The 18,858-nt window shown below is 46.2% G+C and overlaps 1 protein-coding gene across 2 annotated transcripts; it reads right to left on the bottom strand.

Moving 5' to 3' along the window:
- Positions 1-531: 531 nt before the first annotated feature.
- LOC309611920 (uncharacterized protein) lies at positions 532-18,848 on the bottom strand. Of its 2 annotated transcripts, XM_082356954.1 has the most exons (7): positions 18,766-18,848; positions 18,583-18,622; positions 17,765-17,892; positions 15,456-15,646; positions 14,343-14,490; positions 13,607-13,716; positions 10,082-12,295 (listed from the first exon to the last, which is right to left on the bottom strand). In XM_082356954.1, the coding sequence occupies exons 1-7, from the start codon at positions 18,836-18,838 to the stop codon at positions 12,140-12,142; spliced, it is 846 nt and encodes a 281-aa protein (XP_082213080.1). In that variant the 5' UTR covers positions 18,839-18,848; the 3' UTR covers positions 10,082-12,139. The 2 variants fall into 2 exon arrangements, 1 of the variants encoding a protein (XP_082213080.1); XR_014234841.1 differs by lacking the exons at positions 17,765-17,892; positions 18,583-18,622; positions 18,766-18,848 and adding an exon at positions 532-5,650 and having other exon boundaries at positions 9,479-12,148; positions 13,458-15,535.
- Positions 18,849-18,858: the final 10 nt, after the last annotated feature.

Here is an 18,858-nt window from a genome sequence, read left to right as displayed (position 1 = left end):
CACACACCCCTCACCTCCTTCACGACCAAAAGCCTGAAGACCTAATAGGAAAAGTTGTGCTTTCAGAAGATGCTGAGGGTGAAGCAAAGCAGAAAACAGAAGGGAAAGAGAGGGGCAGCCCTGCCCACTGCCACCTCTCTGTGCCCCGATCCCACCAAATGACCCCTAGGTCTCTGTGGTCTCCCCTCCCGCCTCTGGGCTTTGCCGTGACTGCCCCCAGCAGCGCCTCCACCGTGTTGCCCTGACCCTTTCTCCACTCCACCTCCCTACTCGCCCAAATCCTAAAGAAGCTGCGAGGCCCGATTCAAACATGGCCTCTGCCTCGAAGTTACAGCCTTTCCCATGAGAACCGGAGGATGCGGGCTTTGGTTCCAGCACGGCTGGGAGCTCCTGTCTTCTCCCTGAGCTCCGTGAGGTCAACTCTTCCTCTGTAAGATGAGGGGACTGATGGAACATGCCCTTCCGGTGTTGGGGAGTGAATAAGGCCCGTGCCTGGCACGCGGCAAGCCCTCAGAAGTGCTGGTCCCCACTCTTCCCTGTGAGAAACCCCAGCGGCCCCTCTTCCCATCTCCTGGTGCAGACGGCCTGCAGCCCTCTCTCCCCGTCCTGCCTCCACTGCGCTGGAACCCCTGTGTCTCCTGCTGCCTTCTGGGGTGAGGGCAGCTTAGCTAATCACGTGTCAGTCTCTTCCTCCAGATCAAGTATCATTTGGGGATTTTTTGGGGGGCCGGGCATTTCTACTACTTCAAGAATCTGGCCATCCTCACCTTTGGCCTTGAACCACTCTCCCTTGACTTGCCAGTCGAGGCATCACATCTCATCCTGGTTCCAACCCTCTCCTCCCCCATCCTTGCTCCGTGTTCTTTCAGCTCCACTCCAGACTCCCCACCAGACTCCACGTAAGCTTCTGGCTAGTACCTTGGGTCCTCCTGACAATGATTTTGGTCCTGTTATCCAGCAACACTGACCCTGCCACCTCCGATCAAGAAACCTCTCAGATCTACCAGCCCTCTACCAGCACTCACAGTGGGCTCCTTTGAGGAACCCTTAGCCTGCTGGGACACCAAGATGTCCACTGCAGCTGGGCGTGCAGTCTTGCAGTCATTTAGTATTTGTAGAGTACAATTGTGGCAGAAGAAGAGGGCTGTTAATAGTTAGATAGGGATGTGGGACTTCCCTGGTGGTGCAGTGGATAAGAATCCGCCTGCCAATGCAGGGGACACGGGTTCGAGCCCTGGTCTGGGAAGATACCACATGTCGCGGAGCAACTAAACCCGTGCGCCATAACTACTGAGCCTGAGTGACACAACTACTGAAGCCCACGTGCCTAGAGCCCATGCTCCGTAACAAGAGAAGCCAACACAATGAGAAGCCCGCGCACTGCAATGAAGAGTAGCTCTCACTCACCGCAACTGGAGAAAGCCCGCTCATAGCAATAAAGACCCAACGCAGCCAAAAATAAATAAATAAATAATAAATAAATTTTTTTTAAAAGTTAGATAGGGATGTTCCACTGAGGTGTGATGCCTAGCCCATGGTTTCTTATCACTAATAAAAATCTTGGCAAATGACCCATATTGAAAATAACACCATGTTATGATGATTGGAGAATGTCTATCTCCATTGAACACACTTTATTTTTACCCCAGGAAGGACTCTGGAGTGGTATTCTGCACAGACAGGGTGGGAGTCCAGCAGGAGACACGGCAATGTCAGGAGCAGAGTATTCTAATGCCATGCGAGGAGCTGGTAGACCCCACCACCGCCTCTCTTTCTCCACTCGGTTTGTTCTTTAGAGGGACCCCACTGAAAGCAGCATCCTGAAGGGAAGTCAGCTCACATCGCCTCACAGACAAACCCATCAAACCATCACGCCTGTTAACTGGAGCCTGGAATTCCGTGTTGAATTTCTCATGACATTAGCAAAGCACTCAGGCATCTCTCCATGGAATTACAACCCTATTATGTACAATTGAGTATACATTACTCCAATTTTCATGTCATTAGTTCAGATAAAGCTATTTCTAAAGCACTGAAGTATGTAAAAGTTACTTAGGTGCAGAAAAAGCTGAACCAGGGAAGCAAGATGCAAAACACGAGGTGGTAGAAGCTATATTTTTAGCTACACATTCGCACGTGGACTGGGGCAATTTAGCAAACATAAAGTGAGACAAATTATTTTATTTATTTCCATTTTAACTATTGTCTAGTCAATTCTGGATCTGAATTCACCTGTACAAGTTATGCATTACGATGGCCCCATCACAGAGAAATGCTGTAAATGTGACTCTGCCTCCTCTGATGCATATCTATGTAGATTTCCTTACAAGAAAGATACAAGTCTGGGGGCCAGATTGGGAAAAAGGTGGAGTTTTTCCCAATACCCGTAACAAATTTTTACAAAAAGACAACAGCTGCCAGTTACTGAAATATTTTAGTACACAGTCTGGGAATATGGACTATGGAGCTAGGTGGGCAGCTGGACTATCATCATGAATGTTCAAATCCTGGCTCCACCACAGGGTCATCTGGTCTTCTCCCTTGGCCTCACTTTCCTCATCTGTAAAATGGGGCTAAATCAGTGCCTATTGCATGGGTTTTCTCAAGACTTAAATGAGATAAAATGCATAGGAATTAGGTCAGTGTAGAGTGCATAGTAGACACGTGATGAATGCTTGTTATTTTTACTATTACTGAGTTGAAATGTAGGCAACTCATAACCATTTTGAGCCTCAATCATCTTATCCACAAAGTAGGAATAATAATAATACCTAGGTCACAGCATTACTCTGAGGACAGAAAATGATAATGTTGGCCATTGCTGTTGGTAGCACTGTGGGTTGAGAGGTCAAGGCGAGCTTCTGGAGGATGGAAGATTCCAACCTCATCTTGAAGAATGAGAAAGGTAATGGGGTTTATCCTCCAGGAGAGCAAACCATCATGAAGGACCCTTGGATGCATCCACTGTGATACCATCACCTGAGGGCAGAAGGGAGTGCAGGGCCCAGGAGGCCAATGGGGTGAGATGACCAGTGATGTCATCAGAGCAGCTTGACAGGAGGAATGAGATGTGGCCGGATTACAGAGGATTTGACCCCCCTGACCCGGGGGAGGCAGCCTTGGTGGACCTGTGTGTGGGAGGAGAAGAGAAGGGCTACGTGCTCAGGTTTAAGCTGATCAGAAGGAAGGCAGCTGAAGGAAGCAAAGGGCGTCAGTCAGCTGTACTTGAGGTTCTGTAAAGAAAATGCAGAAGGAGATGAGGACATCTATCCCAATGGTTGTCACAGCTCCTCTTCTGCTGTCACTCCAGTGCTTCTCCTCTGGTGACCTCAGTGACACTTTCATCAAAGACTACCCTTGCCCATGAAGTCATTGATCTATGGGTTATCCATAGACCTGTGTCCTCCTGGCTAGATCAAAAGCTCCAGCTGAAGAACTAAGTCCCATAGCTGCTGAGGGAACCCTCCAACCAAGGTCAAGAGCAAGCCCAGTGTGGTGGGGAGGGACCGGCCGGCAACCCCTGGTGGGGCCAGAATGTGTGGTCCAGGTGTGCTGCGTGAGGTCAGGGGAGCTGGGAGAGGTGTGCATGGGAGGAGGGGTTGCTGTGGGGTGGAATGAAGTCTTGTGCTTTTGTTTTTCAATGATCTGAAAGGCCAAAATAAAAGACAGAGAATACAGTTACCATAGGTTTCCAACATGAATCAGATCTTCTGGATGACCAGCCACCAAACTAAAAACATGACTGGTGACATCTCTGCAAGCCCGGGACATGTTTCCCTTTCTGGCTTGACAATCACTCCCCACACAGGGCAAGTCTTCAGGTTTGAGGGGCATGCACACATCACCACCCTGCTCAGAATGCTTCGGGCTATAAATGAGAAACTGCATCCTCAAAAAATACCTGATCAAAGAGAACTCATCTGTTCCTCTCACCATCCTACTGGCAGGCAGACAACCTTGAAAAGATAGAAGGGGAAAAAAGAAGGAAAGAAAGACAGGAAGAGAGATCATGTTATATTGACAAAAGATTCCACCAAAATTACCTGGTAATTTACCTTGGAAGTTAAAGAAGAGTGTCTGTTTACGATTGTCCTATCAGATTCGCCCCCTGAGGTTTGTCAGCATGATTTCAGGAGATGAAAACAAGGATATCCACTCGAGGTTCCCATCAGCTGTCAGTCGTGTGCCATGCATCGCCCACTTTACACTGCGTAATTAAATCAGCAAGCCCTTCAGACTGTCTCTGTTTCTAAATTACATGAGATGAGGATCTTTCCAATTGTTGCTGTCACTGTCTGCCTTGAACTGGGACTGGTGAAGAGAAACAAGTCAAGTCCATCAGGGAATTGCATTCAACCAGGGATCCCACAGGTGTGAGCGGTACACAGCTATGAGCAAAGTTTATAAACAGGGTCTCCTCTGGTGTCAAGTCCTGCAGAGATTACTGAGGATTGGCTTCCAGGAGCTCATATTTTTAATGAATGGGCTCCTACTTCACGTTCAACATGGCAAATGTGTTATCCTCCATAATAGACTGAGGTTGTGCATGAATTATTAAGGATGCAGGTCAGAAACTCTGGGTAATTGTTTCAGTTTTTCAATAGAGATGCAACTTGTGAACAGACCAAGAAGATTTGAGACAAAAATCAAAGAAAAATGGGGGATTACATACCTTCGTAGTTAAAAAGATGGCCCCATCCCTTAGTTCAAATGCTAACTCCATCACTGATGAGTTGTAGTCTTAAGCAAGTTACTTAATTCAGCTACGGGGCACCATTCCATTATCTGTAAAACAGACATCACATTAGTGGTTTATAAATCTTCCCTTGTGAGATTATTGAAGGACTACAGCATACATAGTGAGTGTACAGGGTGAAGACTCAATAAACATTATCTATTATTAAAACTCAATTGCTTGCGAGCCAAGCAGGAGAGTTTCATAGATTGTGAAAGGGCTTTGATTTGCGATGAATAAAGCACAGCATTTAAATGTTGTCTCTCCTGCCTCCTGATCTGTGGCTCTGGACAAATCAAGGTTTCCGAGTCTTAGTTTTCTCATTGTTAAAGTGCTGAGGATGACACCAGCCTCGAAGGAGCAGTCGTAGCAGTTGGACAGACTGGTCAGAGTTTCCATGAGCGCCCAATACTAGTGCCACTCGGCTTTCCTCCTCCATCCAAGAGGGAACTGGGAAGAGCAAAAGCAGACCTACAGGTATCAGTGGATGGGGAAAATTGGAGCACACAGGGATCATCTGCTTGTCATCATTTCACATCCAGTGAAGGCACAGCGACCCCCAAGGGCATGTTCTCCAACACCACACAGTCATCCACCTTTCCCCAAGAGCCCTACCATGCGACTCTCATGAGATCACACAGGAGGTACACACCACTTTGTTCATGTTCTCCTTTGGCTGATCTCCTGAGTATTTCTGATGCTACAAAGTATGAGGTAGTAGACCAACCATGCTCACTGAATACCATGAAACTTCACAGTGGAGAAGAAACATCTCTGTATTCTGTGTCTGATGAAAAGAGAACACATGACCCACCCGAAAGGCCCTTCTGCCATCCACATGCATCTTGGGTGTATTTCTTTTTTTTTATTGGAGTAGAGTTGATTTTATCATAGGATATCACGTATATGTGGAATCTAAAAAAAATAGTACAAATGAACTTATTTACAAAACAGAAATAGAGTCACAGACGTAGAAAATCAACTTATGGTTACTGGGGGGGTGGGGAGGGGAAGTGGATAAATTGGGAGACTGGGATTGACATATGCACACTACTATGTATAAAATAGATAACTAATAAGGACCTACTGTGTAGCACAGGGAACTCTACTCAATACTCTGTACTGACCTATGTGGGAAAAGAATCTAAAAAGAGCAGATATATGTCTATGTGTAACTGGGTGTATTTCTGCCGGGCATAAACACAAAGCTGTCCTTGAGCCGTTGCAGGCAATCACCACCCATGTCTGGTTCATGTCTCTGTGCCCCGGAAGGAGCCTGGGCTTGGTCCACCACAGGTTCAAGATGGCTGTATGTCTGGCGCTCGTTCTCCCTCTGCCTCTTTGGTTCTACATTTATTTTGGTTGATTTAGTAAGTGCACTGGGAAGGCTCTAGGGACACAGGCAGTAGAGAAGTCAGTTCCCGTTTCTTGGTGCTTTCCTGGTCCTGGAGTCATGATCCTATACCAGGTCACGTGACTAAACTGGTCCCTGTCTCTCAGCAAGTCTAATAGCAGCTGCTTATTAAGTGCCTCCTCTGCCTAATGCACTTTACATGAGTTATTCTGTTTAATCGTCACCACCTTGGGAGGCAAGTGGGAATAAAATCATCCCCATTTTACAGATGAGCAAACTCTGGCTTGAAATGATGCATTTGCCCAAAGTCTCAACATAAGGAATTTCCTGAGGCATTTGAACAAGAAAACTACCTCACTTCCACTTTAGTTTCCAGATCACAGCATCTCATACAATCCTCAGGGTGGCCTCATGAAGCAGTGACTATTATCCCTGTGCACAGACAGGGAGAAGGCACTGAGGGACCCCTTGTAGATGGTAGAGCTGGAATTGACACCCAGGTCTTTTCACTTCAAAACCCAGAATTGTGCCACATCAGTGAGCTCCCCGCTGGGTTCCACGTGCTCCTTAAATGGGGTTTTGTGGACGGAAAATGCCCTTTTAAAGGCACTAGGCACCAAGAAAGAAGAGCCACAAACACCCTATCTAGGATAGGGCCTTTTTGAACTGTCAGCACCACCAAGAAGAGTGGGGAGCTTGGGGACGTGAGCTCTGACATGTGGTCAACACTCCATGAAGTGCTTTACCTGTGATCTCCCTTAATTCTTCAATTAGAATTTTAGATTTTAACTTCTCTCCTATGAATTTTGTTTATACCTATGAAATCAATTCAGCAAACTTTATACACAGGAATATGTGTCAGGCTAATTGCTGCTGTCCTGGTAAACCCAAAGTTGAAACACAGCCATTGCATTCTCCCAATCTTGCTCTGATTTTTCATCCCCTTCCACACAACTCTACCACCAGTGTGCAAAAGTGCACATGCGTGCACACACACACACACGCTCATTCATCACAGTGCCCTTGTTTTACATGTAGGTTCATCTTGCAAACTTGACCTCATCTCTTTCTCTAAGGCTGTACTTTGTACACCAGTCATCTGCAAGCCCAGTTCCCCACTGTCAAACTTATTTTTTCTTTTCCAAAATCCAATCCCCAGAGAATACTTGTCAAGTCCAGATCAAGAGTACATGCATAGGGCTTCCCTGGTGGCGCAGTGGTTGAGAATCTGCCTGCTGATGCAGGGGACACGAGTTCGAGCCCTGGTCTGGGAAGATCCCACATACCGCAGAGCAACTAGGCCCGTGAGCCACAACTACTGAGCCTGCACGTCTGGAGCTGTGCTCCGCAACAAGAGAGACTGCCATAGTGAGAGGCCCGCGCACCGTGATGAAGAGTGGCCCCCACTTGCCACAACTAGAGAAAGCCCTCGCACAGAAACGAAGACCCAACACAGCCAAAAATAAATAAATTATTTTTTTTAAAAAAAGAGTACATGCATAATATGTATAAAATAGATAACTAATAAGAAACTGCTGTATAAAAAAATAAATAAAATTAAATTTAAAAATTTAAAAAGAAAAAGAAGAGTACATGCAGAAGACATGTCAACTGTTTCTGCCAGATTAAGAAATGGGGATGTCCTGCGTATGCCAAAGCAAAACACCACAGTCTCCAAACAAATGGATTCCATCAAGATGGGTGCCATCGTGCGATGGTTAAGTAATATCTTATTCTCAAGAGGCATGATGATGAGCTCTGAATCCTACTAATCAATAGAATATATCTGAACAAATGATAACTAGAAAGCAGATTGAGGGTGTACAAAATCATGGAAAATAGCACACATCAACTTATAAAATGATTGATCAAAGCATCCTCATGAAACTTCAAAATAGAAAACAGAGAGATTGGGAGATAGAATGTCGTTTAGACCTGGGGTCCCCAACCCCCAGGTTACGGACCGGTGGCGGTCCACATCCTGTTAGGAACCAGGCCTCACAGCAGGAGGTGAGTGGCGGGCGGGCGAGTGAGCGAAGCCTCATCTGCCTCTCCCGTCGCACCCCATCGCTGGCATTACTGCCTGAACCATCACCCCGACCCCCGTCCGTGGAAAAACTGCCTTCCACGAAACCAGTCCCTGGGGCCAAAAAGGTTGGGGACCGCTGGTTTAGACTCACAGAAGGGAGAAGGCTTTCCTCTTGGCCTCCCTCACTCTCCAAAAATAGAGGTCAGTTTTATTTATGTAGTTTAGTAATAGGCAAGGTAAAGAGATACATATTTCAATATGAGCACTTAGAGGATGGCGGCTGTGACTGAAGCCTTGGCTCCCCTCTCTCTTGCACAATGTTGATTATGCAGCTGGAGCTCGTAATGCCCATGATAGACAAGGGGGAGGCCCTGTGGTAGATCAGAGTCAGCCCAAGCATCACAGATAGGTCCTCTCAGAGGCACCGGGGCAGACACGCCCTCTGCCTAAGGATGCTGAAAAGGCATCTCAGCAGAGGAAGCATTTGTCCAAGGCAAAGGCAGCGGCTTTTTCAAGGGCATAAAGCATACCTTCTGTAAAAATATTAACCTTTCAGGGGAACAGAGAAGTTTGACAAGGCTGTAGACCAAGGTGCCAGAGGAGGGGAGGGCAGATGAGGAATGCAAAGCGGATGAGAGGAAGGGTCTCAGTGTGTGGAGGGCTTGGGGGTGTGTCCTTCCTAAAAGGCACTAAGAAGTTTGGACTTCATTCTGGACGCAGTGATGCTTAAGGGGCCACACACACACCTTGAGAAGACTGAGAAAAACATGCCAAACTCTCCCTCAGGGGAAAAAATAGCATACAGACACTCTTGCCAAATCTTATATATAACTTCAAGGGGTTTGCAGTCCCTCTGAGGCCCATCCAGGGACTCCTAGTCTATAAAAATATGCTGTAGATAACATAAAACCAAAAACAATCGCTAGCAGGAAACAGACATATCTAAAGAGGAATATTATTTATTCATAACTGTGTACAAAATTCCATTATTGATATACATTTATTAATAAATATTATGATTTGTAATAGTATTAGTTCCCACATAAAATGAGACTAAGGAATGATTCCATTCCTAATTATCTGAAGGGAAGCTCAAAAAACTTGATTTTTACCCAATCTTCTTTGTGCCATGATTACAACTGCACAAAAATCACAAACCCTGAAAATTGTATGTTTCCTGTGACTACAAAGCAGTGAAAATAGTGGTTATGTGAGGATGATGAGATTATGGGAGATGTTGAAATTTTTATTTATGGTGTGAATTATTAATTATATACATTTTTAAAATTTTGTTTTCTCCTTACTCAGAGTGGTTCTGCTTTCCTTGATAAAAATTGTGGGAAAACAAAATGAAATATACCTCCTCACACCTTGCCTTTTGTCTTCTTCTCTTCTGTTGAATGTGTCTAGAAAACAATCACAGGATCTCAGAGTTCAAAGTGACATTTGAGGTCATCTTATCCAAACACAACAACCCACGATATACTTAGGACACGATAGTCCAGTGATGGTTAACTCATTTCAAAATAGGACTCTCTATCGTTGAATGAAGCTTATAGTGAGCTGAAATTTGTACCCTCCACTGCCCAAAAGTAAGATTTAGTTCTTCCCTTTGGAGCTACAAAGAGCATGGGTATTCCCTGAATTTTTCTTAAAATAATAATCTATCAACTCTTTACAAATAGCTATCAAAATACCTCTACCGCACCATCTAAGAGCTCCCGATCCAGCATATGCCAGGTTTAATTCAGAGCACCAGCCACAACATTCCTCCCTCTTGTCAGGCTATCAGTTTCCACCATATTGATTTTATTATACTAATTATCAAAATGGGTATACGGAGGCAGGTACTCCCCAGGCAAATATGCTTATCTTATTTACAGCTTGAAATTTCAAGAGGAGAACCTCCAAGCACATTTAACAAACAGCATTGTGCGTTGATATAAATCAAAAGGTCCAGTGGTTCTTTCAATCCATGAGCAATTTTATTGGCATATTCTGAAATAGCTGGTCTTCTCTGCTTCCATTAGGCAAATCACAAAAGCTGGAAGCACTTAAGAGGTCAGATTCAACGTGAGCCATTCATAACGTCACAGGCTATGCCAGGACAGTCAGCCCACAAGGGCCGGTCAAGATGCCACAAGCCTCTGACTGGGACAGTGGGTGGCCATGTGCAACAGTGGGTCGAGCAGTCAGTAAAGGCACATCTGCAGCCCAGATGTCCCAGGCTCTGTCCCAGTAAGGGTACAGCTCCCCTTTGATGGCTGCCGGGGACGCACTGTGTGACAGACCTCCTCTCCTCTCACTCCGCGGCCAAGCGCATCACCTTGGGGCCTCCAAGCCTAGCTCTAGCCGCTCTGTGTCCACTTTCTCCCTCTTCTAGGTGCCTCTTGGAGGAATCCTACCTCGCACTTGACCGCCCGCTGACATTGCAGGATGGCAGACAAGGCAGACGGGGCAGGGGGTCAAGATGTTCCGTGACAGGTTAGGTCCCAGGACTGAGCTGGGTCAGTCAGAGCCAGAGGCTTCGAGGGTGAGCTCAGACCTTCATGCAGGTGGATCAGAGAACATCAGATCAAAGAAAACAAACGTGTCCTCTCGGATAAGAGTAAGAGGGCAAAGCACAAACCCAAAGTCAGGGAAATCTGGAAACGAAACTCAAGATGAGATCCCAAGTTAAAAAGGCAAGAGCAATCAGCAATCTTGCTATGAAGAGGGCTGATATATCTGAATCTGACTCTTATGGGATACAGACCGTGTGGTCCTTGGAAGGGATGACCTGGACCACAGAAGGGATCAGGATGACTGGATGTGTCCCTGGCACATGGCAGTGTGACAAGAACTGGCTTCATAACCTGTCTCAACTGGGTTAGAGCTATGTCGGCACCGTTTGCTGGCTGTGTGTGTTTGGGCAAGTCACCTCGGGGAGACGCAATGGTGTCATCTCCACATGAAGATGATCCTGCCTTTGTTGTGGTTTTATGAAGATCAGGTAACATACACGAACCCCTCCTACAGCATCTGGCGCATAGTGGGATGCTTGCATTTTGTCCATGTCATTGGCATCGTCTGAGGGCTTCCTGTGACCAAGCTTAGCCTGTTTCCCGAACGTGCTTTAACCCATTTCCCTCCCGAGGGCAGAGTTTTCAGCTGCATCAGCCCAGTTTTCAGGATTTCTCTGGAGACTCCTAATCACAAATTGTCTGTCCCTTCGTTCCATCAGTAAACTTGTTTGCCCGGGTTTCCTGATTGTTTGTTCAGAAAACAACTTGTTCATATTCAAGGAGCCCAGAGGACTTTGTACAGCAGAGGCCTTCAGAGCCTCCAGGACCTGCTAGTATAGACAGTGCAACACCACTGGGGACTGTTGGCAGGCACTGATGCAGAGGGGAGAATTTGTGTAATAATGGGAAAGAGAGAGAGGAGTCTTGGTTGAACTGAGGGCTGGGAGTGAAGACGATGTAGCTGAGAGATACGGCAGAGCATATCTGCTCCCCAGTGTGGTCAGAGGTAGAGCCAGGGAAAGACAGAGGTCTTTGCTAGAAACTTTGTGAGTCTAGACTCAAGCAAAAACTAATTAGAGTCCCAGCTAACCAAGACTGGTGCTGGGTTGGGACAGCGGTCATTCTTTTGCTTTGGGCCAGTTCCAGCACCTTCCTGCCACACCCTCCTTCTGGTGGCTTGTGCACATCTGGCTGCTGGCACATCTGCACAAACGTTGGACTTCTTTGCACGAGGACTTGATACTAAGACAGCAATGAGGCTCCTTCAGACAGCTCCATGGCAACAGGCATTGACAGTGTGAGGCGAGCAGGTGAGAGGGACACAGTACATGGTTTTCTAGTAGCTGGAGTGGTTTGCTCAGCAATTGGGGCCACTCCAAGGAGCTGCGGCTGCAGTCACAGGCTGATGGAGCTGAAGATGCCAGGGACGAGAATGATTCGGAGGAGGAGGAGGATTGGTGAGGAAGAGCACAGGCTGTCTCAGTGTCACAGAGGGAGGGTCCCTGTCCATCCAGCAGTCACGAGCTCTGGAAAATTTCAGGATTATTTGTTCTACACAGACTAGATTCGAGCCAGTAAGGAGGCTTAAGATGATCCAGTTGATGACATGCAAACAGCATTGTCCATTCAAGCCCACCCGGAACGTACATCTCTCCCTTGACAAAGGAGGGAAACTGAGGCACAACATATAGTGAGGACATCGTCCAAACTAAACCCCTGCTCTGCAGTTTCCAGGAGGCCTCAGTGCCCTCCCTGCCCCTGCCCCCCGGGAGGGCTGGAGCATGTGCCCATTTAATCAATATCTTTCAGAAAGCTTAATAGATTTTGTTTCTCTGCTTTCAGAAGACATTATTTCTAGGCTGTGAAAAATCATAGGTAATTTGCATTTAAATATACAGTATTCTTTAGCAACAACATCAAACATACTGCTCATTCAGGCTAAGACGCCAATCAGTTTTCCCGTTTCTGAATCCACTGGGTCACGCAGCACCCGTTGAAGATTTAGAGGGAAAAACCTCTCCCTTTCCAGCCCAGGGTAAAGCAGTGAGAGGGTGTCCTAGGGCAGGTCATGTGACCTGTTGTTGAGAGCCATTAACCCAAAGCAAGGAAATAATCAAAAATTTAAATAATTTTTGTGTTATACACAAAAATTTTAAGTGTTCAAAAGAGAGTGAGTGAGAAATGGATAAAATGATAAACTGGCCTGGATTTTAAAGTAAGATAAAGAAACATAAGCACTGACACAAATTTTCTCTGAATAATGATTTCTTTTTTTGTCCCTTCTCTCCTGACACAACGGAACACAGTAGATGTTTTTCTTGTCCAGCCTAGTCCCTCCCCCGTTCATTATAACAATCCCACCCCGTCTCCACCACTTTCAGGACTCTGCTGCAACTCTGCTCTTCCCTTACACCTCCCATCTCGTTCCTTCCCTTGGTTCCTTTGCCCTGACCCTACGAACTTATTCAGATTTCTCCAATCCATGGGTTAATTTTTTTAAAAAAAAAAGGAGCTCAGGGGCTTTCCTGGTGGCGCAGTGGTTGAGAATCCGCCTGCCAATGCAGGGGACACGGGTTCGAGCCCTGGTCTGGGAAGATCCCACATGCCGCGGAGCAACTAGGCCCGTGAGCCACAACTACTGAGCCTGCGCGTCTGGAGCCTGTGCTCCGCAACAAGAGAGGCCACGATAGTGAGGGGCCCGCGCACCACGATGAAGAGTGGCCCCCACTTGCCGCAGCTAGAGAAAGCCCTTGCACAGAGGCGAAGACGCAACACAGCTAAAAATAAATAAATAAATTAATTAATTAATTAAAAAAAAAAAAGGAGCTCAACCACCTTCCATTCTGCCTTGGTCACCCTCTCCCTCCTTCCTTCTCATTCTAGAAAGATGGTCAGAGGAGGGAAGATCAGGAGCAGCCCAGGCAACGAGGCTGGAGCTGAGAGGCCAGGCCCCGGGGCAGGCGGGGCCCCAAAGCCGGCTTCACCTGCTCTGCGGACAGCTTGTCCTGGTGACCGAGGCCCAGCTGCTCCTCTCGGGGCTTCGTCCACATCTGCAGAGACAGCCAGGTGTGGGGCACGTGGCCGGAAGAAACAGCTGTAAAGAGAGGACCAGACGCAGTCAGGCCCCGTCAAGGAGGGAAGGAAGTCTGCGTCTACGCGTCTCCTTGCTGAGATAGCACCATGCCCCTCCCTACCCATCTGGTCACAGGTTGGATTTGGCAGGTGCTTTTCAAGCCTTGAGCCAGGGCCGGGGGCTGTGGAACTGGGAAGCAGGGGTTCTCGTGGGGAGACAGAGAGACATCCGGCCGGCAAGCCCAGGCCCGCGCTGGGCGGAGCAGGCGGGCAGCCTGAGCCGGGCCTCGGCTCAGTCCCAGGCCACGTGGAGGCTTAGCCAGAAGGAGGAGGGTGAGCAGGGAAGAGAGGAAGCCCCGCCCAAGAGGGAGGGAGGGGACTTCACAGGAGCCGGGGGGACACGCACCGGCTCGCCCCAAACATCCCCATCGCACTCGGCCCGTTCGCTCAGCCCCATTGCCCCACGCCCAGCCGGGCGACGCTCTCCTCCCTGTTACTCTGAGTATTTCATTACAGCCTCATCTTCTCAAGGCCCTGGGTTAAGCCGACTCTAACACAAGGAGGAAAGGTTAACAAGCACAGACGTGGAAATTCCTCATAGACCTCGCCACACACGCCGTGAGTCAGGAGACAGCAACCAAAACGCACTGAGAGCCGCGCTGCTGAGGCGGCCACAGCACAGCCAGGGGCAGCCCAGGGTCCGGGCACCTCGGAGCTGGAAATGGAATGCAAAGCGCAAGTGCCTCCAGACACAAGGTGAAGAAGCCAAGCTTCTCTCTGATGACCGTGAGCCACGCTTGAAGAAAAAAGAAAGATCTTAAAGTGAAAAAATAGTATTGAATCTTTAGGAATCAATAAATTTAAAACAAAGCATGGGGGGACTTCCCCAGTGGTCCAGTGGGTAAGACTCTGTGCTCCCCAATGCAGGGGGTCTGGGTTCGATCCTTGGTCAGGGAACTAGACCCCGTGTGCCGCAACTAAGACCTGGCACAGCCTAAATAAATAAATAAATAAATAAATAAATAAATATTTTTTAAAATAAATAAAACAAAACATGGGATGTCTGGTTATCCATTAGATCATACGGGATTCACATGGAAAGGAAAAAAGTTATTAAAGAACAGAACTTGAGACCTGTCAGGATACAACCTAAAATTATGACAATAAACAAGAATCTGATAAATTTCATCCAGTCAGCCGAGAACTGAATAAGGTATTTCCCAAACCACCTATCATTTGCCCAAAAATATAGGAAACATCATTCCCGTTTATCATTTGACTTCACATTGCATCGGGTAATATAATGAATAGGAATTTCTTAGCCAATAAGATGTCCTATATTTCTCAGCCATGCTTTCACATACTGCAAACTAATTAATTCAAAATCTGTTTTGTCTGGTCCCTTGTGTTCTCAGTTAATGAGATTTCATGCAGTCCATCCTGGTAACAGCTTCACGTCCCTTCTTCACTTTCTCCGATGCTTAGAGCCAAAGGGCTTCCAATGAAAAAAATAAAATAGAAAATATTCCTCATTTTTGATAAAATGTTGGATCTACATAATCAAATTTCATCAGAAAGATTCTGAGAAGGGGCCAACCACAAACCATTTCAATTTCAAATATTAAAATATTCAATATTTTAAAATTAAAATATTCTTTTAATTCCTCCATCACAAGTTTTGGAGTTATCAGACCAGGTCTCTGAATTTTAGTGTAGAAACCCTGGTCTCAGGATGAAGAGGGAGAGAATCACAGAACTTACCCGTGTTGAATGGACTTCAGAACCATGAAGTCCAATAGGCTGAATTTCCAGAACAGGAAAGTGGCCAGTCCAGACCGGAAGTGGTACCCAAAACCAGGCAAGAAATGAATGATGGTTCTGCAGCTCACATTCTGGGGATGCCAACACACACTTCTGACTTCTGCTTGATTTGGAAAGGTTTCCTGGAAAGGCTGGAATTTTGGTGGAAAAGGCAATGAGGAAAGATAAGAATTGGAAGGTAGACAACTGCTTTTTCAGACTTAACTAAATCTTTTAACTTTTTCTCCAAATCTGTATTCTTTGACCTTTTCAACAAGCCCAAGAAAGCAACATGCTGGCACAATACCACATGTGCATGGTGGGTTCCATCTGCTTAGAAGGAATAGAACACAATACAATCATGATCACAGGGCCACGCAGGCAAAGACAGCCATCAGAGCTGGTGTTAACCTGTGTACAATTACAGCTGCCATCTACGGAGCTCATTTTGGAAATATTGGACTAGTCAAGCTCTTTCCTAATAATTCTCAAAATAAATTTGGAAAGTAGATAGTACTATTAGCTTTAGCAATCTAAAGTTAATCTAAATTCTCTTTTAACAGATGTGGAACATGACACTCAGACAGGTTAAGTCATTTGCTAATTTCCCACCAGCTCGAGAAAGACAGAAATGAGGTTCCGTATGGATCTTCCTGAATTCATTTGTTTCCTCTCTCTCTCTCTCTCTCTCTCTCCGATTCTGCTTCTCCTACAAAGTCCAGATCTTTCAAGCTTGTGGGTTTCAGCCTGGCCCCAAGGCAGTGAGAATTCACACTACCATCAGGACGTCTTACGCAATTTTACTGCGGTTGGTGTGGAAACTTTAAGATCCCTGGAGTACTGAAAATCACAGCTCAAAAGAATATAGATGAGAGACAGAGAGAAAGAGAGACAGAGACAGAGAGAGACAGAGACAGAGAAAGAAGGGAGGGGACTTAGATACGCAGAGAGATGAGTTCATTGATATTTTAACAAAAAGAAAGCTAAAGGTGCCTCTCCCTCTGAAAGTTTCATGTCACCTCAATTCCTGGATCTGTCTCGTATGCCTTCCCTTTGAGGCTCCTGGTCTGTCCTTCCAGGAATCAGATGTCCCCGTGGCCCAGGACAGCTGCCCCTGGCTGCAGTTGGCACTGCCTGAAGCAGGTCAGCTGGGCAGGTGGGTGGGCACTCCACATGTCCTCAGCCCCTGCCAGCCCTGGGAGCTCCTCATGGGGACACAGATGCCCTGACCACCCTCTACTACATTAGCTCCTTTCACAGGGGACCAGATGGCTACTGGTGAGCATTTGCCTACCTGCTCCCATGGGGGCCGAGACTAACCCAGGTTACTTCCACCGGCTTCTCTTTTTTGCCACCCTCCCTGCCATCTGTTGTGCGCTGGCCGGTGGGGATTCCTGGGAAGCCACACCGGCAGCGTCCTCTGTGCTCGTCATGCCAACCTTCATCAGAGCACGTGCACTGGGGGCTCTTGGAGACGGGAGAGAAGCGGTAAGCTCTCAGAATGTCCTCCCTGGAGCCATCCTGGGGCAGGCTCACTTCCAGCGGTTTGCATGTTGTTCACCACAGAAACCGTAAGTTGGGCAAAGCAGAGAGCTATGGGGCTGAGCGGGAGCAGAGAACTCAGATCCCTCCGGCTCTCGTTTCTTACTTACGATGACCCCAAGTAACCTCCACAGAGCACAGCTTGAAGTGGCAGATCTAACCAAGCTTCTCCATTTTACTTCTGAGAAAATAAGCCTCTGAAGAAGGAAGACTAGCCCAGGAGACACAGTGACTTTGGCTCAGCCTTGCCTCTCCATTGGCCTCTCGAGTCCCAATTCCTGTTCTTCCAGCCATCCTTCCTCATCCAAAAGAGATTTCGTAGAAGGCAGCGGTCCACCAGGTCACCTACTGCCCACTCAGGCACATCCTTCTTCAGCCCACTTGCCTCTCACCAAGCTGTTTCTAGTGTGTGTAAATGTGCATTTAGGTGGAGACCATGGTCCATTTGCTAAGGTACATTTAGGTAAGTGACAAATTCCAGAATGGCAGTGCATTAGTTACAAGCAATTAGGAGAAAATTATCACTGCAAAGTGCTCATATCCCCTGCACTGGGCCAGAAGCCAACATGTAGCATTTACTAAGTATTACTTCATTGGGCTCAGTAGCTGGTAAAGAGGTTTAAATCCAGTTCAATAAAATATTTGATGTTAAGACTAAATCTTTAGGACTATAAATTCCAGTTAGTGGACCAGAAAGAGGTTACTCTGTATTTCCATACATCACTCACCTCCTCTCTCCACTGTTGTCAACAGCAATAGGTGTTGGAAAACCTTGGTGTTTTGAAGATACATCAACTTGTGTTCAAGCCCCAGCTTTGCTACTTTTAAGATGTGTGATCTCAAGATCATCCGTTCTCTTATGTATAAAGTAGAGACAATAATACATACTTTGCCAGGTTGTTGTATTTAAAATGGGTAAATTTTATAGAATCTACCTAGCACATAACAACTGCTCGATAAATGGTAGCTATTACTACTATATTAGCAGCCTTTACATGTTAGTGGTACTGCTTAATATTTATTAAAGCAAATATGTATCATTACAGCTAATAAGTATTTAGTGCTATGTACATGCCAAGCATTTTGGTACATCTTAGGTAAATTTCAAAGAAGTGCAAAATGTAACTCTTGCCATCAAAATAACTCAAAAGACAGCTGAAGAGAAACATTAATATATATTCTAACACTAAAATAATTTCAAATGGATTATAAAATAGAAGCAAATAGTAAAATCACAAATTAGAAGAAAATTAGGATATTAAAAATTTTTTTTAATTTATCTTGGAAATGAGAAAAACTTTCAAAGCAAAACAAGAAAGGCAGAAGCACACAGATGTTTATAGCAGCTTTATTCATAATTGCAAAAACTTGGAAGCAACCAAGATGTCCTGCAGTAAGTGAGTGGAGAAGTAAACTGTGGTGCATCCACACAATGAAATATTCTTCAACACTAAAGAGATATAATCTATCAAGCCATGAAACTACATGAAGGAAACTTAAACACATATTACCAAGTGAAAGAAGCCAATATGAAAAGACTACCTACTGTATGATTCCAACTGTATGACGTTCTAGAAAAGACAAAACTGTGGAGACAGAAAAAAAGATCAGGAGATGTCAGGAGTTGGGGTAGAAGCGGGGTGGGGAGATGAAGAGGTAGAACACAGGATTTTTATGGCAGTGAAACTATTCTGATTGATACTGTGACGGTGTATATGTGTCATCATACATTTGTCCAAACCCATGGAATGTATAACTCCAAGAACGGAGCCTGATGTAAACCGTGGACTTGATGTGATCATGACGGTCGACGGAGGCCCCT

Source organism: Balaenoptera borealis, assembly GCF_965194805.1.
Source record: "Balaenoptera borealis genome assembly, chromosome: 15".
Lineage (NCBI taxonomy): Eukaryota > Metazoa > Chordata > Mammalia > Artiodactyla > Balaenopteridae > Balaenoptera > Balaenoptera borealis.
Note: the sequence above shows the minus strand (reverse complement) of the source record. Positions and strands in the feature narration are given on the sequence as shown.

Coding starts and splice junctions, on each gene's coding strand:
- LOC309611920 (XM_082356954.1), bottom strand. CDS start 18,838: ATGATCACATCAAGTCCACGGTTTACATCAGGCTCCGTTCTTGGAGTT. Junction 17,893..18,582: donor CATACAGTTGGAATCATACA/GTAGGTAGTCTT, acceptor TTTATACATAAG/AGAACGGATGATCTTGAGAT. Junction 14,491..15,455: donor CTGAAGTCCATTCAACACGG/GTAAGTTCTGTG, acceptor TTTTTCTTCAAG/CGTGGCTCACGGTCATCAGA.